This window comes from Amblyraja radiata, chromosome 1 (assembly GCF_010909765.2).
Source record: "Amblyraja radiata isolate CabotCenter1 chromosome 1, sAmbRad1.1.pri, whole genome shotgun sequence".
NCBI lineage: Eukaryota > Metazoa > Chordata > Chondrichthyes > Rajiformes > Rajidae > Amblyraja > Amblyraja radiata.
The window spans coordinates 5,623,453-5,648,285 of NC_045956.1; the positions used below are offsets into that span (position 1 = coordinate 5,623,453).

Genomic DNA, 24,833 nt, shown 5'->3' on the forward strand with positions numbered 1-24,833 from the left:
CAAGTCCCAGAGAGGGGTCGGGTGGACAGAGCGAGGGGCGGTTGGTTAGGGGTTGGGTGGGGAGCACTAGCTCGCGCAGCCTCGGGGAGTAACGGCCGTCCCCGAGCCGGCGCGCACGCGCGGGTGGGTGGGAGCGAGCGGGCGGGAGACGGGAGAGAAGGATCGAGAGCGAGCGCGAGCCGCCGCCGGCAGGAGGCGAGGAACCGCCAACAGGCAGCCGCTCCACCCACCTCCCTCCCTCCCTCCCTCCCTACAGGGGCAAGGGGGCGGGGGCGGAACTCTCTGCCCGGGGTGGGACTGCCTCCAATTAGGCTCCAGCCAGCACACACAGAGAGAGGGAGAGAGAGAGAAAGAGACCGAGTCTGAAGGAGAAAGCGATAGGATTTCCTGGCACTGGGAGTGGAGCCGAGGGATCGGGACGGGAGCAGCCGGGGAAACAGAAAGCGGGGCAGGGAGAGAGGGAGGGAGGGACCGGGATCAGCTGGGCTGGGCTGGGCAAGGAGGTCGAGACCTGCCCCGGTGTTTGGAGCAGGGAAGGGGGGTTGGGATCAGCAGGGAGTGGGGGCGGAGGATTTGGGATCAACCGGGACACACACACACACACACACACAGGCGAGGGATCGGAATCGGAATCCGCCCGGGTGTTAGGAGGTGGAAACGGGGCAGAGGATCGGGATCAGGAGCAGACGATTGAGATCAGCCCGGCGTTGGGACTACGAGCAGGGGCGAGGTTAACCCAGGACAAGACCGTCCAGTAATGTTTTGAGACTTTGTGGAGTGGCTTTGCCTGGGTCGCAGTCTTATCGAACAAGCGAAAGGACGGCGAGCATTTGAAGTGGAAGGCTCTCACTGAGTGGGGGAAAGACTCCAGAGCCTTGCACCCGCTGGAAACTGTTCGTCTTCCTCTCGAAGAATCTTTGTTGTGCCGAGTTTACGATGTGGAAGGCACCGAGAGATCGCGGACAATTGGGACCGGTCTGCGAATGAAATAATCCGCATGGAACTACGATGAAGAGAGCGATGAAGAGAGCATCGAGGATATTGATTATTTTGAGATCGGTGGAAGAATAAAACTGAAGGAAACGACCAGGCAGATTGAAAATAGCGTGCAAATGGTTGGGTATTGCATCCAGCGTCCTCTCGTTATGATGTGGCTAATGGGTAACATTGTGAACACATTTACTGGATTTGTCACTGTTTAACCAACAAAGAGTAGCCGGAGAAAGAGGGAAATGGCTCAACTTTCGCTGCAGGTGTTTGACTGCAGGAAATATTAGCTGCAGTTCTTTTTTTTTAGTTAAATCTTGTGTCTGTTTTGATATTAAATCTTCTCCCATGCAATATGCAATGAGCCAACTGTAAACGTCGCACCGAAAGAAAATCGGCTCTGCACACACAAAATGTCTCAGAGTTTATTGCAAGGAAAACGATTTTTCTGCCGGGAGTGGGTTTTCCATAAATTCCAGCATTGTCTTCAAGAAAAGAACAATGAAAAAACATTTGGGACCTCTAATTCCAGCGGAAATACTGGATCCTCCGGAAAACACATCGGAGGAATCGGGGGTATTTTGGTGGTCGGGGGACCTGGAAGTGGGAAGACGGCACTGTGCACAGAGTTGGTTTGGCCCACCTGTCCGCAGCTGGTTCAACGGGGATTGCATCGTCAGACACTCGCCTTTCACTTCTGTAAAGCCCAGGATGCAGACACGCTCTGCGTTAGCAACTTCATTCGGAGCCTCGTTTCTCAGATTCGCAACAGCAGCCTGGTCCAAGGATATGAAGAGAAACTGCGAGATCCGGCCGTCCATAGCCTACTGCAGGTTGGCGAGTGTGAGAGGAATCAAGGGGAAGCGTTTAAAAGGTACAGTGTGCAAAAAAGTGAGCAGAAGCCTTCTAAGGAAGATGCTTCAATTAAAAAAAAATGCTTATTGTGTGTACATAAATGAGTGATTTAATTCGGGATATTGTCTTTTGCTTTTACAAAAATATCCATAAATTATTGTGTAATTTCTGTGAATAACAAATATTGTGCTGATTGTAAAGACAAAGCCGGGATTCTATTTCTGCAAACCTACATTACAAAATTTCCACCATGTCAATGTAACATTTATCTTGTCAATAGATACTTCTCATGATGGAATGGCAACCCCAGAGTGCACTCTTGTTCTACATGAGGCCAGTTCATTGGCTATATTTAAGAGGAAGTTAGATGTGGCCCTTGTGGCTAAAGGGATCAGGGGGTAAGGAGAGAAGGCTGGTACAGGATACCGAGTTGGATGATCAGCCATGATCATATTGAATGGTGGTGTAGGCTCGAAGGGCCAAATGGCCTAGTCCTGCACCTATTTTCTATGCTTCTATGATGCTCTGACATTTAGTCCCTCACACCTCTTCACTTAGATCATAACTGATTTGCACCATATCCAGCTTGCCTACTATCTTAAATCTTTTATCTAACAGTTCATTAGTTGACACATTTTCAATATCCAAATATGAAATATTCAAACCAATTAAAATTAACTGGGGTAGACTATACTCTATTAAAAGATACAATGTCAGATGTTTTAATGGTGCTGTATATAATTATACTGCAAACTAACTGTGCTGGCCATATTGTGTCGAGGTTTCCTCCTGCTCTCCTGAGTCATTGTAAAGATAAAGCTTTCTCATAAGGAGCCAAAGCGCTGCTGACTATGTCCTAACATGTACTATTCATCCATCATTCCTGTATTTGCTTTATTATACGAGCTCCCATTTATAAATTCTCACCCGTGCTTACAAATCTCTACATGGAAGCATCAAGTCATGATTGCACAGTTCAAGGCGTCTTGACAGTTTTGACCTCCTTGCAACCCTAATGTACCCTATAGCAAACTGTGATAGAAGGTGAAATCAGGAGAATATTTGAGTTCCAATAAAAGTTTTTGAGGCTATTTTCTGAGATTCAGTTCCCTCTCTATCAATTTAGGTACTGGAGAGAAATGCTTACATTTCCAACTAGTTTGCATTTTTCTTTCCTTTCTGGAAAGGAAAGTACTTAAAAATTGCTTGTGCATTTGCCAGTCTGAAGAAGGGTCTCAACCCGAAACATCACCCATTCCTTCTCTCCAGGGATGCTGCCTGTCCCGCTGAGTTACTCCAGCTTTTTGTGTCTATCCTCTTTTTAAACCAGCATCTGCAGTTCCTTCTTGCACATTGCTTGTGCACTGTTGAACCAGCTACCTAAACTGATAGTTTTAAGGTTTAGCAAGCGTCAGTACTTTTCCAATAACTGACTGCCATTTCATGTAGCTATTTCAGATGAAATCTTGCTTTTTTTTACATTGACCATTAAAGTTTACAGCTACCCTTGGATAATAGTCTCTTGTAGTCTATAAAATCTCAATTCGTATATATTTAGGATCTTGCATATTTTTGTGTATATTAGGAATACGTACAGGGAGTTGATAAGGTTCATAAACTGCTGCAAGTCATTCTGTGGATGAAAGACAATCGGTGTAATCTGAGTACATATATGACAGCGTTCTGACCACATGTTTTATAAAATGAGAAAAAAATTGGTATAATCTGTTTCAAAAGTATGTTTTCAATAAGAGTGCCACTATCTTAGAAAAGAGAGTGCCAGAGAGTGCCACTATTGTCTTCAAAATTTCCAACCCAGGAGGCCATTTGGCCAGTCATGACCAAGCCAGCTGAATAAGCCCTATTCAGCCAAATCTCACTATACAGCTGTTGATTTGTAGATCATGGGACATCCTGCTCATTTATGTAATTATTTTTAAGTGTGCCTTTACCACACTTCCAGACTCCAAGACTGGGTAACAAACATAGAAATTCATAACTTTCCTGAGTTTACTCTTAAGCATAAATCTTCATTGACTATTTATTGACTGTCAGTCTAATTTCCCCTCAGCCTTCTCTATTCCAAAGTGATCTAACTCAAGCCCTTCTTTCCTAGTAATGAAATTACTCCAGCTTTGACAACATGTTTTAAAAGCTCCCCTGATTCCCACCCCCTGGCAACCCCCCTCAGTGTCATTGCACGCTTCCTGTAATCCAATGACCAGACTGCACTTAGTACTATAGCTGTGGCCTAAATAATGTTTTATGCATTTGGCAGACAGAGCCATTGTAAACCTTTTTAAATAAAAATTCCATTGGCAGCAAATAAATAGCTGCTGCCAACGGCATTTATTGCCTGGTTTGCTGTTTTGAACTTGGCTTCCAGCTATGTAGACCAGTAACACGGTTTCCATATTTCTGATATGAATAAACTTTTTCTTAGGCTTTATGAAAGGTTGTGGTCAGATTAACAAGTTCTAACTATTTGTGTATGCATTTTACTATCAATCCAAGGAACTAATCCTCCTTCAATCAGGATTATAAATGCACACCAAAGGTAGCACAAAATGCACCTAAAAATATGGTGCCAAATGTTGAAAGCTAAATCATAGCACTGAGTGGATTTTAAGTAGCAGAAGCAGTATGCGTTCAACTGACAAAAGCCACACCAAAACCAAAGGATAAGATCAAAGCTCTGGTATGGCAGGATTGCAGTTGATAATAGTGGTTACCAATTAAACAGGAGGAATAGGAAAATAGATCTACATAGGATTCCATTACTTTGCATTGCATTTAGCTCTGGATCACTTTGGCAATAAGAACTATTATGTCAGGATGTTATTTAAGGAGTACAGCTCAGCATTGAACCATAAAACCAAATAAGCTTATCTCTAAACTTCTAGGCCTTGGCTTTAGGGGCCTCCATCTGTAACTGACTTCTAGTTTCCCTGGCCAGCAGAACTCAGTCAGTTAGTATAACTGGCCAGCAGAACTCAGTCGGTCATTATGTATACTGTTTACTCTTAGCATTGTGTGAACAAGACATTTCATTGCACCTTCTTGCATATGATAATAAACTAAACTAAATCTGCCATGCACATCCCATTCATGAACTGAGCAAGAAAGTATAAACGATGTGGCTTTTGCATTTGCTTTCGATAGGAAATGCTGAATGATTCATCTTGTCTCTATCTTGAGGCACTCATTATCATAGAAGCTAATGCAGCCAATTAAATTAATTCCAGCTGGCTAATTTTTTTAATCAACAAAGGGCTGAATGCACTGAATATAGTTTTTAAAAAAGTGCATCTTTATGCTGCTTGCTCTGGAATGGGCTGATAAAGGACAATTGCCAGGGAAATTTCACCTCCAGAAAGAGAAATAAAACACCTCTCAATATTCATTAACATTACTATAATTAGCAAAATGTGCTAAAGGAACTTAGTTGGTCAGGTCAAAACATTGCCAATCCATTTCTCTTCATATATGCTGTCTGTCCTGACTTCCTCCAGCACTTTTTTTGCACAGGATTCCACACCTGCAGACTCCTGTGTCTCTCTTACTGTCATTCGTCTCCTTCCACCGACATCATGAGTTCTGACATTAAATAGAAACTTCATATTCAGTGGCACAGACCACTGGAATCTTTTGACTTGTCACAGCTCTTGCACTGTCTGCATAATGCAAGCGAAGGGCATAAAATACATTGTACTGAGTGATGGTATGCTCTCTAATTACCTTGATGAGTTCAGCCCCACCGTTCTTGAAGCTATAACCATGCAACAAAATGCCCAACCCATTATTTTAAATATAAACATCCTCCACCACAGATGCATTGAGGTTGTTGTATTTGCCATCAATTCGAAATCCTACAGCAATTTAGGATGTCTTAACAAGGATTTTCCAAGCGCACAACAAGAAAAATTAGGGTCAGTAGACAGATGTTAGCTCCTTCATGATTTCCACCAAATCACATACGATCTTATAGAAACATCTCAGCTGGAGTGATATCCTGAAAACTCTTCCTAAGAAAGAAAAAAAGCTGGGAGGGGGCATTTAGGGATGGATAATAAATCTTGGCCTTGTTATCAATTAATTCCCTGTTCAATTGCATACATTTAAAACATAAATGTGCAGATGCCTTAAATTATGTAAATGTTGAGATATAGCATCAATATGAACCAAATCTATTTTGCAAATGGTTTTAATCTAGAATGTTATTGAGAATTTGTTATCAATATCATTGTAAATGGAAAGAGTTATGTCAATGTGAAAAGATGCACATCAACAGTGTTAACTTTTATACTTGACATTAGATGCCATTCTCTCTCTTCTGTCCTTCATGCATCTTACACTATTTGCATTAATGAAGTTGAATTACTGCTCTAAATTAAGTACCCTTCTTTTGTTTGGCAATGCAGTTTGTAGATTTTGAATTTAGTTATCTATTTAACAGTTGGGTGTATCAGTACAGTGACTTAATAACTCTTGTTAATTATACGGAGCAGATTTATTGAATCTGCATTTGTTCATATCGAAAGATTACATTGACATTAATTGGCAGCACACAATCAAGGAATTAAAGCAAACATAATAACTTAGGGAAGTTATGCCAATGAGGCCAATAAGGCCTTCTCACACAGGAAGGTGAAACATTCCTGTGTTTGTTGGAACAATCAAAGTGACTCTTTCTGGAAATCTTAAGCATTAAAAAAAAAAAAATTTAAACATTCGAAAGAAAAAAACCAAAATCAAGTTTGTATTCAATTGTATACAATTGAGATGATTTATCATCTGGTACAATTGAGTTTTTCTTGTAGCCAAATTACAAAATATCAAATGCATGCTTGGAATGGCTGTGTCTGATCTAGTTTGGAAACTGATGGAGGCACATGCCTTGAGTATTTAATTTGTGTTTTGCTGTGCTTAATGGAAGTGCAATGTAATCTCTTGCTTCTGTCTACCACAAAAATAGAAGGAATTCAGAACAAAACAATACTTAAATATTCACTTAGTTAGAGAGATCTATCCTGAATCTGAAATATGAGCCAAGCTCTTGTTGTGACATGTTTGGGGAAGAAAAGTAACTTGACTTTCTTGTTAATTTGTATATATTTTTTTAATTTATATGTTTTGTAGATTAGGGATGCCACTGATAAGGCCGGCATTGTTGCCTTTCCCAATTTTCCCTTTAGGAGTTGGTTGTGAACTGCTTTCTTGATTCACTGCATCCTTCTCATGAAGGTGTTCATATAGGGCTGTGGAGAGGAACTTGGATTGAACAACAATGAAGTACTGGGCAATATATTATGTCAGGATGGGATGCAACTTTTGAGGAACATTTTCGGGCCATTATTGGACATTAAACTTGTTGCTCTTCTCCTCCTTGGTGGTAGAAGTTGTGAATTCAGGAGATGCTGTCAGACTAACGTAGCCAAATAACTGCAGTGCACCTCTATCCACAGTCAAAATGTCACTCACTGCAGCCATAGTGTACCTTTTGTGTACGGGTTGGATATGACTAGAGTACCAAAATGGTAGTTAGCTTAGTCTAGGATAGTGTTGGGTTGTATGTGTTGTTGCTGCATTCAGTCAGGCAAGTGGGGAGTATTCTACAGGTTGAACACAGATTTTTCTGGCAACTGATGGTCCGCCCATCCCTACAATATGGACAAAATAATGAGAGCTCAGTTGAAATTCCCTAATGGGCCACTGATGGCATTGCCAGTGGTGAACGCCCTTTCCGGTCGTGTACCTTAGTTGTTAAATAATTAACAATGCTCTCAATCTCAAAGACACTAGAGCAAACTCTCGTTTTAACAACTCCGTTAGAACAGATGTTGGACATAGAGGACGGACCTACTGACCCATTCCTTCTCCCCACCCGTTTAGAGCTTTTTTCTGACGCCGCTCCCAACTCTCAAACTCTTTTTCACCCACTGAATGGATAAAAAGTGCTGGAGTAATTCAGCGGGTCAGGATCTCTGGAGAACATGGAGAAGCGGCATTGGGACCCTTCCTCAGACTGTTTCCGTCAGCTGAGTTACTCCAGATTTTGGGTTTCCATGTTCCCCATAAATCACCGTTCGCCCCGCCCCCCCTTACCTGCTGTCGCTTCAAAGGTGGATTGGGTTGGCGAGGGAGGAGGATGCGGCAGTGGTTGGGGGAGGGAGACCATGGTGGTGATGGGCTGAAGGCAGTTGGGGGATAAAGGGAGGGGGTGGAGGAGGCGGCGACCAGAAAGTCTGAAGCCGTGGCTCCCCCCTTCACCCACTGCTCCCTCTTTCTCCCCCTACCACTGCTGCCCCCATCTCCCCCACCACCACCATCTCCTCCTCCTCCCCATTTATCAGTTATTTTGAAGTTCTATCTACATGTAGTTATGCACCGATTTACTTGCTGCAGAGTTGGTGAACATGATGCAACTATTAACCAATGTTCCAATTATTATGGAAAGAAGCTCAACAAAGCAATAGAAAACGGCGGGCCTTGGGAACCGTTTTGTGAAACTCCTGCACTGATGTCCTAGTGCTAATGCGATACATCTCCGATTACCACCACTATTGTCCATTGCTGTTGGTATGCCAGCCCCTTGATGCCTATTGACTCGAGGGTTCCTCGATGTCACACTTAGTGACGTCAAGAAAAGCCTCTCATTTTGCCTTTGCAATTGATCTCTTTGATGCACGTTTGGAGTAAAATTGAAATGATATGCAGAAGATTTGTAGCTGTTGAAAAGCAATGCTGCTGTCTTTATACCAAGGAAAATAATTATTTTGGTCTTGATGCTTGCAAGTAGAATCAAGTGTTATAGTGGAAAGTTTGCTGAAGAAATGGTGTCAACATTTTTTCATCAAGCTTGTGCTCTTAGCAAATGTGATTTTGATTGTGTTTGTATGCCAAGTGGACCCACTACACCAGTTGTCTGGATGATTTGCTGGTAAGTCTTGGTTGGCTTTGCTATTGAATTCCTTGCTATTAAAAGCAGGTATGAAATTACATTATCATTTGGCATTATTTTATAAATTTTCTATCTTGGTGGACTGATTTGTACATGTGTATAATGTAGTTCTTCAATTTTGCCATTAATTGGCTGCATGATATGCTTTCTCTGTTTAAAAATGCTATAAAATGTTTGTCTAATTATGCAAAATATATAAGTATTATTTTCACCTGTTCATAAATCTCCCCAGTTCAGTTTAGGGTACACTCAAGAGAAACATATCTGCCTTGAGGGTATTAACCCGTGAAGGACATAAAGTTACATTCCCTTGGAGAAGATCAGGGAAATATCTTTGTGCATGGTATTGTACAGGATTAGCTAAAAACCCTGTTTGTAGCCGATTATATGCACTGTAAACATGAATGCTGATACATGTTTAAGCAATAGGATGTGAAGATTTCTGCTGTTTTGAAGATGAGTGAGAGCTTAAATTGAGCCATGCAGGGCAGGGTAGGTTGCTGGACGATGGAAGATAGGAAAAAACTGCTCACAATAGTTCTATAATTTTCCAGATTTTTAAGGAATCAGTTCTCCTCAGTGGCCTACAATACTTGAGAAGATTATACTTTGATAAGGACGTTTTGTGAAAATCTGCTAGCTGTCACTCCAACTTTAGTAGGACAAGAATGGATTTCATAGTTCTCCAGAATATTTTTTCTTTCCTGTTAAGAGTATGTCATAATATTCACATTGACATTGGAAAGTTCTTGTACCTTCCAAATCCATCTTTAAGCAGAAGGTGGACCAATAAGTTGTCTCTGGCCATAACTACAGATATTTGGTTTGTGTGTAATATGTCCATTTTGCTATGCCACTCTGACCTGTTAACTTGGGTTTGAGGCTGTCACCCTGCTGCATACCACATCCCCATCCCATGTTGATCATAGCAGGATGATGCCCAGTTTGAACCTGACATGATCTCCTTATCAGTGATCATAGGTGATATTGACGAACGTCATTATCATTAGAAATCTCTCGTACAACCTCAGTGTATTAACTTTAATAATTAAGAATTCTCTACATGCACAAGCCTTTTATAACATCACTGGCAGACTCTAGCTAATCCAGTGATGTTATAAAAGTAGTTGACATTAGTTTGTGTAATGCAGCTTTGGTGATTTGATTCAAGGTAGCTTTAGTGATTCAACAATGAGTCTATTTTCTTGGAGTCGGCAGAACATTCCTATTACAGTTGAGCACTCAGTGAACATGAGGTTCTTAATCATGTTTGGGTGCAATCCTTATATTTGAGTGCAAACTTGGGAAAGGTGCTGTTTTGGGACAATCATATCTTCCTATCATTTTGTGGGTCTTGAAAGCATGTGTCTTTGTGAGACAATAGACACTAGGTGCAGGCGTAGGCCATTCAATGTGATCATGGCTGATCATCCCCAATCAGTACCCCGTTCCTGCCTTCTCCCCATACCCCCTGACTCCACTATTTTTAACAGCCCTATCTAGCTCTCTCTTGAAAGCATCCAGAGAACCTGCCGCCACCGCCCTCTGAGGCGGAGAATTCCACAGACTCGCCACTCTCTGTGAGAAAAAGTGTTTCCTCGTCTCCGTTCTAAATGGCTTACTCCTTATTCTTAAACTGTGGCCCCTGGTTCTAGACTCCCCCAACATCGGGAACATGTTTCCTGCCTCTAGCGTGTCCAAACCCTTAACAATCCTATATGTTTCAATGAGATCACCTCTCATCATTCTAAACTCCAGAGTGTACAAGCCCAGCTGCTCCATTCTCAGCATATGACAGTCCCGCCATCCCGGGAATTAACCTTGTAAACCTACGCTGCACTCCCTCAATAGCAAGAATGTCCTTCCTCAAATTAGGGGACCAAAACTGCACACAATACTCCAGGTGTGGTCTCACTAGGGCTCTGTACAACTGCAGAAGGAGCTCTTTGCTCTGATATTCGATTCCTCTTGTTATAAAGGCCAACATGTCATTCGCTTTCTTCACTGCCTAATAGAACACTTTCGATTTGATGTTCAGCCCTTTATTTGCACGTGTTTGGCCTATGTTTTGCTTCGATTTGCTGTCAAGTTAATTGACAGCACAGTGGGTAATCTGGAAAGAAGCAGTTGCCAGTGTATGTTCATTTGGATGAATTTGTTTATTGACCTGCATTTTCTAGGTTAGTATTTGGGTGAATTTGTTCACCATTTTTGCAGATGTTAAAATCTTTCCGTAGATTTATTTCCTTGGTAGGAAGTTCCATTGCAAATACCGCGGCTGAATTTCTCTCCAAGTTCCATATACTACCAAGATTTATTTTTGATCATGCTTAGGTTAGAATCTACATTAGTTTATTCCTGTAAAGTGCACTGAGATACATTGAGAATTTTTTTTGCATGCTAACCAAGCAGATTATATCATGCAAGTACAACAGGATGTGCAAAAGGAGAAAGGAAACCAAGTGCAGTGTTACAGCTCAAGACAAAGTGCAGATTAAACAAATGTGCAAGGAACGCCATGAGGTAGATTGTAAGATCAGGAACATATCATTAGCAAATGAGAGGTGCATTCAAAAGTTTGATAACAGCAGAGCAGTTGTCCTTTAAAATGTGTTGGTAAGTGCTTTCAAGCTTTGTTTCTTCTGCCCAACGGGAGAGGAAAGAAGTAAGAATGACCTTCATGGTCTTTGATCATGGCAGCTAATTTCCCAAGGTAGCATGAAGTACAGATGGAGTTGATGAAAGGGAAGGCTGGTTTGTATGATGAACTGGCTGCTTCTGAAACTTTCTGCAATTATTTGAGGTCAGATAATAGGTATGTTGCAAAACCTACCTTAAGCGTCGCTGCAGATCTTATCCAAGCCCGTGTGTGCGATTTTGGCACCGTTGAGAGGGGGCCGGGTTTAAAACGCGATTTTCCCTAGGCTATTCAAATCGAGGTTGTTCAGCCTACTTAGTTGCTGACGAAAAATCGCTTCAAGTTTCGTTCGCTGGAGCTATTTTTAAATTTAATTGGTTAGTTTAATTGTTATAGTAGGTTAAAAATTATCCTCTAAACCCGCGACCGCCGACAATGGGACAGATCTCATACAGGGGACAACGGAAGGTAGGTTGTTTATTTTTACATTAAAAAGGGCTTCTTAAGATCCCTTTATACAAAGTTTTATGTTGCGAGTAGCTAATTTGGGGCCACATTAAATCCCGCAATATTTTTCTGGGCATATGGGGTACAAATTCACCGCAATGGGAACGTTCTAAACCAGCGTGTTCCACAGAGTTCCACAGGATCCCACTCGAAAGCTGATTTAAATGGCCATTAATTTACAGCAATTGAACACTAAATTCCTTCCATTTGGCCTATAAATTAATGTAAATGAGATTTAAAAATCATGTTTTATTGTGAATTCTTTGTGAATGTTATTTGGACACTTAGGCTATTTAAAAATGTTAATCTTTTCTTAAGAAATGGATAGATGTTTAGATCTAGTAATTGAAGTTTGGAATTAGCTACAATTGGGTAACTAACTAATTATATGCTTTAATTTCAGGTCATCCAAGTAAGATTGTTTCATATTTGTTTCAGAATGCTTCAATCTATAATAACTGAAAATTTCTTTCAGTTCTCTTAGTTTTTAAGAAAGTTATGGCCATTTCACTGTCCTCGATCACAGCTTTTGTGTTAAGTCAATGGAAAATCAATAGGGAACAAGATGCTAATTTCCGAGTATGAAAATGGCCATAACTTTTTTAATACTGAAGATATGAAAGTGAATTAGGTGTCAAATTAAACTTATTTTTGTGCTTTATAAATTGCAGACTTGATTTTTAAAATCTCAAAATGTTGTAACATTGCTACAGATAAGAGTCCAACCATGTCTAAGGTCCTCCAAAGCAGTATTTGATGATTGACTGAATCATGTACTCTAGGAGTTCCAGCGTTTCTTCATCTTAATTAGTGGTGTTACATCTCTAATTGTTACTAAAGCTACAAGAATTCAAAATGATTTGTAGTAGTTCATGATGAATTTATCAAATTACTTGCTCTAAATTATAGTGGTTTTTGTTCTTGGTTATTACGTGACAACGATGCCTCTGTTTTCTACGGATTGTTGCTTGGTTTCCTGATTATGGACCATGCTTTTTCGCTATTATGACTTAAATTTGTGGTTTTCATTAATCCTAGCATGACATTTTTTTTCTTCTGCCCATCCAATACACTTTTCTGCAGCAATCATACAGTTCCCTCCTAATGTTAACATAGAAACAGAAAATAGGTGCAGGAGTAGGCTATTCGGCCCTTCGAGCCTGCACCGCTATTCAATATGATCATGGCTGATCATCCAACTTAGTATCCAGTATACTTTGGGCTAAAGATCCATCATTTATTTATTTGCCTTTGTACTCCACAATTTGAGATTTGTAATTGAAAAATAATCACATGTGGTTAAAGTGCACATTGTCAGATTTTAATAAAGGGTATTTTTTATACATTTTGGTTTTACCATGTAGAAATTACAGCAGTGTTTATACGTAGTCCCCCCATTTCAGGGCAGCATAATGTGTGGGACACAGTAATGTCATGTCAATGAAAGTAGTCATGTTTAGTATTTTGTTGCATATCCTTTGCATGCCATTACCGCTTGAAGTCTGCGATTCATGGACATCACCAGTTGGTGGGTGTCTTCTCTGGTGATGCTCTGCCAGGCCTGTATTGCAGCCATCTTTAGCTTATGCTTGTTTTGGAAGCTAGTTTTATCTTCAGCATATAAAAGGCATGCTCAATTGGATTCAGATTATGTGATTGACTTGGCCACTTAAGAATTGACCATTTTTTAGCTTTAAAAAAACTCCTTTGTTACTTCAGAAGTATGTTTGGGATCTTTGTCTTGCTGTTGAATGAACTGCCGGCCAATGAGTTTTGAGGCATTTGTTTGAACTTGAGGAGATGGGATGTGTCTATACACTTCACAATTCATTATACTACTACCATCAGCAGTTGTATCATCAATGAAGATAAGTGAGCCAGTAGCTTCAGCAGCCACACATGCCCAGGCCATAACACCCCAACCACTGTGTTTCACAGATGAGGTGGTATGCTTTGGATCTTGGACAGTTCCTTCTCACCTCCATACCTTGCTCTTGCCATCACTCTGATATGTTAACCTTCGTCTCATCTGTCCACAAGACCTTTTTCCAGAACTGTGGTTGCTCTTTAAAGTACTTCTTGGCAAACTGTAACCTGGCCATCCTATTTTTGTAGCTGACCAGTGGTTTGCATCTTGCAGTGTAGCCTCTGTATTTCTTTTCATGAAGTCTTCTGTGGACAGTGGTCATTGACAAATCCACATTTGACTCCTGAAGAGTGTTTCTGATCTGTTGGACAGGTGTTTGTGGATTCTTTTTTATTATAGAGAGAATTCTGTCATCAGCTGTGGAGGTCTTCCTTGGCCTGCCAGTCCCTTTGATTAGTAAGCTCGCTAGTGCTCTCCTCTTAATGATGTTCCAAACAGTTGATTTTGGTAAGCCTAAGGTTTGGCTGATGTCTCAAACAGTTTTATTCTTGTTTCCCACTCATAATGGCTTCTTTGACTTTCATTGGAACAACTTTGGTCCTCATGTTGATAAACAGCAATAAATACTCCTAAGGTGATGGAAAGATTGGCGGAAAGATTAGGTTATGAGACCTCTCTTATACCTGCATGAAGGAGGCAATTAAACACACCTGAGCTATTACAAACACCTGTGAAGCCATGTGTCCCAAACATTATGATGCTCTGAAATGGGGGACTATGTATAAACATTGCTGTATGTTCACATTGCATTAACAGAAACTGCTTGTAGTTTATTTGATTTCATGTTTGCCATCGCTCCATCAAGTTTTCAAGTTGACAGAATGGAGCAGTTTTTGATGTTACAGGTGGGTCAGATTTCAATCATGAATGAGATGATAGTGTGTGGGATTGGATCCACAATTATCTTGCTTAATAGTACCATAGTCATCTTATTGACAAAGATGAGGTCAAGGTGATAGACTATTGTTCACATGAAAAGCGACATAAATGCAGGACACGAAACGCGACAAATATTCAGGACACGAAAAGCGACGGAAATTCAGGATGCGAAAAGCGACATAAATTCAGGACGTGAATAGCAATGAAAATTCAGGACACGAAAAGTGATGAGAATTGAGGACGGGAAAAGCGACGAAAATCCAGGACAAGAAAAACGATGAAAATTCAGGACGTGAAAAGAGACGAAAATTCAGATCGCGAAAATAGAAGAAAATTCACGATGCGAAAAGTGACGAAAATTTAAGATGTGAGATGCAACTAAAATTCTGTACGCGAAAAGTGACCGAAATTGAAGACACGAAAAGCGACAGATATTCAGGACGTGTAGAGCGACCAAAATTCAGGACGCGAAAAGTGACGTGAAATGCACCTAAAATTCTGTACGCGAAAAGCAACAGAGATTGAAGACGCGAAATGCGACCAAAATCAAGATGCGAAAAGCGATGAAACTTCAAGGATGTGAAAAGCAACGAAAATTCAGGATCGATAAACGACTAAAATTTTATCGCGAAAAGCGACGAAAATTCAGGATGTGAAAAGCGACATAAATGCAGGACACGAAACGCGACAAATATTCAGGACATGAAAAGCGATGAAAATTCAGTACGCGAAAAGCGACGAAAATTGAGGACACAAAAGGAGACGTAAAATCAGGATGCGAAAAGCGACGAAAATTCAGGACAGATAAAGCAACGAAAATTTAGGACGGAAAAAGTGACGAAATTCAAGACTCCAAATACAACAAAAATTCCGTATGCGAAAAGCGACGGAAATTCAAGACGCAAAAAGTGACAAGAATTCAGCACGCGAAAAGCGACGAAAATTGAGGATGCGGAAAGAGACGAAAATTCAGGACGCGAAAAGCGACGAAAATTCGGGACGTATAAAGCGACGAAAATTCAGGACTGGAAAAGTGACGAAAATTCAAGACGCGAAATACAACCAAAATTCTGTAGCTAGATCGAGCTACATACTGAATAGCTAGATAGGTTGCTAGATGGCGGCATATTGGATAGTTAGGTAGCTAACTTGTCTGACTTGCTGGATATCTAGATAGCTAGCTAGACTGAGCTACATACTGGATAGCTAGATAGCTAGCTAGACTGAGCTACATACTGGATAGCTAGCTCGTCTGAGCTAGGTAGCCAGGTAGCTAGCTGGATGGTTTGTACTAAGCTGCATACTGGATAGCTAGTTAGCTGGACAGCTACATATTTGATGGCTAGATAGCTTTCTAGACTGAGCTACATACTGGATAGCAACAGCTAGCTAGATGGCTATATACTGGATAGCTAGCTCGACAGAGCTATGTACTGGATAGCTAGATCGCAAGATAGATGGATAATGGATAGCTGGGTAGCATGCTATGAGCTATATGCTGGATAGCTAGATAGCAAGCTAGATGGCTACATATTGGATAGCTTGGTAGCTAACTAGATTGAGCTATATGTGGCTAGCTAGATAGATAGCTAGACAGCAACATACTGGATAGATAAATAGCTAGCTAGCTATGAGGCATACTGGAAAACTAGGTAGCTAGACGGATGGGGGGGAGAAATAGGGGGGATTTAGGGGAGGGCACCTGTAAATGTGGATTTAGGGGAGCGCATGTAAATAGGAGGGGGATTTAGGGGAGGGCATCTTTAAATGGTGAATTAGGGGAGGGCATCTGTAAATGTTGAATTGGGGGAGGGCACCTTTAAACGGTACATTGGGGAAGGCAACTGAAAATGTAGATTTAGGGGAGAGCACCTGTGAAGGAGCAATACAATATGAGCAACAACTGAAGCTTTGCAATAACTATTGTGTTGTTACACCGATCCACATAAATCATCTAATATAATTGTTTCCCCCTCATTACTTTATTCTCATGTGTACCGAGGTAAAGTAAAAAGATTTTAGCAGACCAGTTAGCAGAAAGACAAAACATGATCACAATTGAACCAGCTAGATGGATACATACTGTATAACTAGGTAGCTAGCTAGATGGACAGCTAGGTAGCTAGCTAGACTGAGCTACTAACTGGGTAGCTAGGTACATGGCTACAGAATGGATAGCTAGTTACATACTGGTGTTTCGTATTTACAAACAACGGAATTGGAGGAACAGCACCTCATATTTTGCTTGGGCAGCTTACACCCCAGTGGTGTGAACATGGTCTACTCTAACCACAAGTAACCCTTGCTTTCCCTCTCTCTGTTCCCACCGCCACTTTATTGCTCTGCTCGTTTCCCTGTTCGTATCTCTTCCATGGCCAACAATAGACAATTGTGGGCTCCGCCTTTCCTGGGCCATTGTTTCCGTCTCATTTTTTCCGTACCTTCCCACACCTCTCATTTCCATTTTCCCTGACTCATAGTCTGAAGAATGGCCTCGACCCAAAACGTCACCTATTCCTTTTCTCCAGATATGCTGCCTGCCCCGCTGAGTTACTGCAGCTTTTGTGTCTATCTTCGGTGTAAACCAGCATCTGCAGTTCCTTCCTCGATGCAGATTCGGTGGGCGGAAGAGCCTGTCTCTGCACTGTATCTCGAAACTAAACTTAACCAATCAACATTGATACCCAGCTCATTTATTCACATTATTTATACATTATATATATTTACATTATATATACTAATTAAAATTTAAATTGTCTCTCATGGGTGATCATTGGCGGTCACTCGAAACGAGTACGACAGTCCTCTCCATACCATTGTCAAGGTGATAGACTATTTTTCTAGCATTTTTAATTGAAATAGCTTGGCATCGGATATTGCATAAATTGTAGGTCATCATCTTAATGTGAAGTTATAATAGATAATAAGTGTGGTTTCTTTTCCAACTATTGTTTGTGTGGAGAATTCATGTTTTTGTTTTTGGATTTGTAGACCGAGACATTGTTCATTAATTGTTATTAATTTTGTCTTGATTACCTTTTCTGATGTTAAAGATTGTATTATTGTACTGTTCGTGCAATTCAAAAACCAGCCACCCCAATGATGGTCAATAACTGATTGGCTTTATTTGTCTTTGAAGAAACACATATCTGGTATAAGAATAGCCATGCCGTGGCTTTGGGAGTTTTTCGTATAGCAAATGCTGCTAAAAACATCTAAGTAAACCAGTAGAGTTGCTGCTTTACACTGCCAGAGACCCGGGTTTGATCCTGACTATGAGTGCTTGTCTGTATGGAGTTTGTATGTTCTCCCCGTGACATGCCTGGGTTTTCTCCAGGATCTTCAGTTTCCTCCCACACTCCAAAGGTGTACAGGTGTGTAGGTTAGTTGGCTTGGTATAATTGTAAAGTGTCTCTAGTGTGTGTAACGTTATTGTGCGGGGATTGCTCTTCGGCGCGGACTCGGTGGGCCGAAGGGCCTGTTTCCACGCTGTATCTCATCTCATCTAAACTAAATTAAACTAAGTAAACGAACAAAATGTGCCTTTCAATGAGTTCAGAAATTGGGAAATTAGTTTGTTTGTCAATTGGTGAATCTTAAAATTGTTTGATTTAGAAATTAATTTATTTTGCACATTATTTATAGTTTTGATTGTAAACTAACTGCCTGGAGGTGGCAATTAAGTTAATCAGGTGATCTGGTGACTGGGTAAGGCAGTCCCTGGGTTATGAAAGGGTTATGTTTCTGAGAAATGTTCGTAACCCAATTTGTTTGCAAATTGGAAATGAACAGATACAGTGCAGCAGAGAGTCACAGTAACTGCTGTGACAGAGAACAAGCAGGCCCGGAAAGGGCCAACTCACTGGCTCAGTGTGTGAGTCTGCTTCGTGCCTCCAACTATGCTCGGCTCTATCCCCTGATTGTTATGATTCGTTCGTATATAAAAGTGTCCATAGGTCAGACTTTCATAACACATGAGCAGTGCGTGAATAAATGATTATTGTCTAGGCGTTGAATGAGTACTTGAGTAACTTGGATTAGTTTAAATACATTTGTAAATGAGTAGGCTTTGCTGATGCAGAGTGGATTTAAACGGATTCCATTGTTAAAGTTCTAAAGTCATCAATTTGGTTAGTGAGGCAGAAGTGCTGTTTGTGCTTCTGATGCAGGGTTTGTGAATGTTTCGGGAGGTATAATGTTTCTGCTTGGTAGACTGGATTTAATGCGTTCCATAACTAGCCTCAAAGCATTTCATGATGGTGGTTGTCAAGGCCACTGGCATCATGCAGAAGTGGGACCCAGGATGCAGGAGAGTATGCCGTAAACTTAGTCCAATATGTCTGAGGTACTTGCTATCTGAATGAATATGTATGGATGAGAAATTTGATTCCTATATCATCTCGAGGAGAGAATGAAAATTTAGTGGAAAGGGTCAGATTTGGGATAATTGATACTGTTCTTAGCAGCCTTGAATGAGAGTCTCAAAGGTGAGTCAGAGCTTGAATCGGGAGGTTCCAGATTCTGTGGTCTATACAGGAGCGAGTGATGTAGGTGGAGCTAGCAAACTGGAGGCACATGGGCTTGATTTCATACCTCTCACAGCAGCAGAGTACATTGTGATCAGAGTTGAAAATTAATTATTCCACAGTGTGTGTGTAGAAAGGACAAGCAAAATGGAAAGGACAGGGCAGAAAAGTTTGTGAATGTTTGGGAATTTGAAGGATGAAGATGTTGAAGGGTATGGAAGATCTGATCACATAATGTTGATGATATTGATAAATTATTTTAAGTCTATTTTTAAATTGTGCCATATAAACAGGAATAGTCAGAAAGAATATACAATAAAAGCTGACAAGGCGTAAATAACAGCTTGTGCAGAAAATCAAGAAAAGCTTCTGAATACTATGATCATGAGGGAATTTAATATTTATAAACACCGAACAAGTCAAATTGCCAAAGGTAATTGGACGAGTAGTGTGTTAAAGTACTTTTGAAGCAGTTTCCTAAAATAACGTGATGAAAGCAGTGAGGAAAAGGTTATCTTAGACTTTTATCTAGTGCAGTGAGCCAGTGTTAATTGATAATCTCTTAGTAAGAGATACTCTTGGAAAATGTTATCACATTATGATTAAGACGCACACAATCAGAAATTAGAATTTTGAATTTAAATCCACCTATGTACTTGCGCAGTATACTGGTGAGAAATGTGTCATTTATCAGTAAATGATGACAAAAAAATTCAGTATTTTCAACACATATTACATAACAAAAATAAAATTTAAAAATATCCAAGGTAAAAGCAAGTAATCCATGTCAACTAACAATATCATGGTTAATGTTATATGAAAAGTAGAGGCTTGTAACTTTCTCAAAGTGTAGAAATTCTGAGGATTATGTTTTAGGAAGCTATTGAGTTAGTAAGGATGAATCACAGTGTTGTATAACATGGAAATGACCGTCACATCCATGCTGACCTATTTGACTATACACTAATCTAATTTGCTTGCATTAGATCCATATCCTACCATGACTCTCCTATTTAAATACCTGTCTAAATGTCTCTTAAATGTAGTGATCGTGTCAGACTACACAATCTCCTCTGGCAGTGAGTGTAACCTCTCAGTGTAAAACATTTATTTTTTAACTTCTTTCAATTCTCCTTTGAAACACTTTATGCTCACCTTAAACTCATGCCCTCGTGTTTTGATAAAATTAGATAGTGGAACCAATGGAGAAAGTGATAGACATTATTGAGTCACTTAGGTTTGGGCTTCTCCAGGGCAACAGGCCAGAAATCCTTGAAATCTGTCACGGGTGGTTCTGCAGGATGTTATGTCAGTCCAGCAAGTCCCTTCAAACACTTACATCCAGAGTCAATGTAGTAATCTGAAAATGCACAACGGCAAGATTGAACTTGCTTGACACCAGTCTGAGCTTCCATTGCAATGTTCAAATTTTTGATTTAAGTTGATTGTGCAGCAATGAAAGCTGACACATAGACCAATAGATATTTTTTAAATCATAAACATGTCCACAAATGTTTTTATGGACTTTGCACCCGTTCCATTTTTTTAAATGATGAGTTCTTAGTTAATTCTATTGCAACATATTAATATTGGTACAAGTGGATAAGGGATTAGGTAGGTAGATGAACTGAGCTGCCAGTGAGGCCAGAAGAACATCAGAACAACAAAACAGAAGGATGTAGTTTTTCATTCCTCATGTCTGCTGTGCAATTCTTGTGGCTGATTCTTAATTTATTTTGAAACTGTAAAACTGGTTGAAGATAATCCTAAGAAAATAAAATTACCCCAGTATTTATTTGTCAAGCCCTGTCAGAAATGTGTTTATTTCTGTCCTATCACCAACTAGAGAGTGGTCCTGACCTACCATCTCCCTCGGACTATTTTTAATTGGACTTCAGAGTCTGAAGAAGGGTCTTGACCCGAAACGTCACCCATTTCTTCTCTCCAGAGATGCTACCTGTTCTGCTGAGTTACTCCAGCTTTTTGTGTCTATCTTCGGTTCAAATCAGCATCTGCATTTCCGTCCTACACATTTAATTGGACTTTCCTGGACTTTATCTGGCACTAAACGTTATTCTCTATCCTGTATCTGAACACTGAGGTCGGATTCATTGTAATTATGTATAGTCTTCCTGCTGACTGGATCGCACGCAACAAAAAAACTTTTCAGTGTACCTTGGTACAAGTGACAATAAACTAAACAACTCAAACGGATAAAGACCTTATCTGGTTAACCACTTTATAATGGCAATGTCATGCTTTTCCAGTGTCTTCCTTTCCATTGCCATTACTACAGGTAAGTAGGAGTGATCTTACGCAGACCAAAAAGAACAGCTCTTCCAGTCATTATTTCCAGTTTTAATTGGTTATTTATTGAAGTAGTTGTACAAACAAAGAGATGAACATCCCAAGTTCTCCTTATTCTCATACAAGTTATAGCTTTCTGTTCTCCCTGATCTGGCGATAACTGTGTACTCTCCAATTCCTGTGCCTGGTCTGATCAGGTTTATTGTCACAAGGAGGAGGAGCCATCTTGGGGAACGGCTGCTAACCAGCAGCCGTCCGTTTAATTCATTTTTTTCCCAGTTTTTAGTTAGTTTGTTCGTCGTTTTTTCGGAGAAATTGACTTCTTATTGTGGGGGGGAAGGAGGTAACCTTACTTCTAGGTCCCTACCTAGTCGGTGAGGCAGCTTTTTCTCTGGGCTGCCCGTCGACCCGTCCTCGTGGCCTACCAGCGGGCTTGGAGCGTCGTTTCCTGGTGGGGACCGCCCAGCACCTAGGCTTCGGTGGCGGCACAGCGCAGGAGCGCCATCGCGGAGCGGAGCGGGCGATGCCTTGCCTGGGTCGCCGCGCTGGATCGACGCGCTGGAGCTCCGGTGAGCTGGACCGCCGAGAGCAACACCGACATTAACATCGGGAGCCTGGGAGCTCCAACTCGGTGCGTCCTTGTCGGCTGCGGAAGCCGACAATCCCCTGCTAGGAAGCGGCCATTCCAGGTGGCCCAGCCGCTGTGAGGACTCTCCTGACTCCGGGGCAAGACCACCCGGCTAGAACGGCCAAGAACATCAGGCCTCCGTTGAGGCAACAGCGGTGGCCTTAATAGGCCTGACTTTTGGGAGAACTGGGGTTGGGGACTGGACTTTTGTGCCTTCCCCCACAGTGGTAACCACTGTGGGGGGATGACTTTTCTGTGTGTAAGGTACTTTGTTAGTCTGTGTCCAAGATGGCTGTCGGAAGAGAGGGTGGACGCTGGCGCGCTTTAGCTGCTGCTGCTCTCTCTTCACATTGTGTTTTTTTTTGATTTTGTGTCTTTGGAGCGATCTCGATCTTTAATTTGTGTATTGATGATGTCCTTATTATTTATTTTTCTCCGACTATATGGTTTTTTTTCTCTTCTGTTTAATCATTGTAAGGTGACCTTGAGATTTGAAAGGGGCCCGAAAATAAAATTTATTATTATTTATTATTGAACACTCCCTGTCCCCTAAGCCCATATGTTATGCCCCTCTATGCATCAAATGACTGCCCCCAAGTGTCCAAAATAATACTGCTAGAAATATCTAGACCAAATAATATAATATGCCAACAGTAACTAGCCTAAACATAAATGGCTCCTACATACTTCTCATAGACCAGACCTTGCATCCTTTGAATCAATCTGCTGTATGTTAATTGTGGTCCCTCTTATGCAAGTATATCTTTAAATAGAAAAAGCTGATCTGCACAGTCTAATCAGGATTCTGCGTAATTATAGATGTGGTTGTTATGTGGTTATAGTCAAGAAATATCTCATAGTACACATAAGCTTTGCGATGCCATTCTGAGGTTTGAAATAACACTAAGCAAAGATCCTATAGCGGACACTCCTGCTAAATGCAATAGGCTGACGTGTAGTACGCAACGGAACGGAACGTGAGCCTTTTTTTCATCCATTTCCGTAACCGGACCCGACCCGACTCGCAGTGTAATCAACGTTGCGGGGGAACAGTTTGTGTTAATAAATTTAAATGTTGAAAAAGAGGAGAAGATTTTTTCCAAATAACTTTTATTTTAACGAGGATGTTTCCGTAACCGGCTACGATCTTTGGTGCGGAGACAGAAGCCGGTTACGGAAATGGGGCCTTAAATTACCCATGATTCTGCCCATGACCGTACTACGTCTTTTTCGTCGAGTGGACTATCTTGCTCGCTATAGGATCTTTGGCCCTAAGTATATGAAGTTCAGCTGCAACATATCCATCCATTAACTTTCTTGCAGTGCTGCACTTTGGACTTTGGGGCCAAGGTCCTAACATTAAACTCCATGTCTACTCCTTATAATAAACATAGCAAATAATACAAATACACAGTAGGTCAGGTTGCGAATGTGGGAAGGGTAACAGAGTTGATGTTTCAGATGAGTCGTCAACCTGAGAAGTTAACTGTATTTCTCTTCCCAAGGATGTGGCCTGTCCTATTGAGTATTAACAGCATTTTCTAATTGTAGATTTGCAGTTTCTGCATTTTTTAAATTTTTCACATTCATTACCTTTTTATTGCAGGCTGGAGAATTGCCCACCCTTCCCCAATCAGCTTCCTGAGGCTGAGCCACCTTGTTCTTTTACTCTTTCATGCGGTTGTGGCAAGATATCCATTGTAGCTATAAACCCTTAAAGAGTGCTCTTCCCATGTTTAGGCATTATCCTTTCTTTTCCAGATCTGAATCGGATTACAAAGAACCACCAGCATCTGTTGCAGCCGCAATGTACCTTCCCTTTGAGGCACAGACCAGCTTTATTTAGTGAAGCTGAACTTAAAATTATGCCATCATTAATTCTGTTTTCCCCATGCAAACAGAATTAATGCAGTTGGTTCAGGCTGCTTGCAGAATTCAATAATAATGACTGCAGAGTACAACCAATGCTATCTTTGAATGGTCCTGGGCTAATCGGGCATCCTGATCTGCTGCTCTGAGCCGGCCCTGCTGTGTGCCCCCCCCCCCCCCCACATATGCACTGTCTCCCTCGGATGGTCATGTTGCACATCGACCAGGCACAGACCTATTTGCACTTTATACTATTTTACTATTTATAAATCGTGTTTCTCTGGGTATCTAAATTTTATTAGTTGTTTAAGTTATGACATTGGATGGAAGCTGCATTCCAAATCTCGTTGCACCTATGTGCAATGACAATAAAAGATATTATTATTATTATTATCTCTGTTTTTGTGGGCTATATAAAGTTTAGCCCCGACAGAATTTAAAGCAACATTTAAATAAAAGTTAGAATGTGAATTCTAATGTCAAATTGCATCCTGCAAATACAATTAGGGAAAGAAGAATATGGTTGAAAATGTAGCAAAGTGGCAAGAAAGAAAAGGGAAAATTAATGTGAAAGTAAAGACAGTTCGACAGTAATTGGAGCTTATCATTCTATGAACCGTTTTTATACGTGTGTACTACAGTGTTGCACACTTGTATTTGAATGCAAGTATCAGTGATCTTTGATGACACTTTACTGGAGAAGTGGAACATGCCTGGACAAGAGCCCCCAGCTTCCACATTTGAGATGC

The 24,833-nt window shown here is 40.9% G+C and overlaps 1 protein-coding gene across 2 annotated transcripts in view; it reads left to right on the forward strand.

Moving 5' to 3' along the window:
* Positions 1-613: 613 nt before the first annotated feature.
* The window catches only part of ankrd50 (ankyrin repeat domain 50), a 91,367-nt gene continuing 67,147 nt past the window's right edge, over positions 614-24,833 (forward strand). For both annotated transcript variants that reach the window (XM_033015402.1, XM_033015456.1), the window contains exon 1: positions 614-1,861. In XM_033015402.1, coding sequence (XP_032871293.1) covers positions 1,401-1,861 — 461 coding nt within the window. In that variant the 5' untranslated portion in view covers positions 614-1,400. The remainder of the gene's footprint in view (positions 1,862-24,833) is intronic.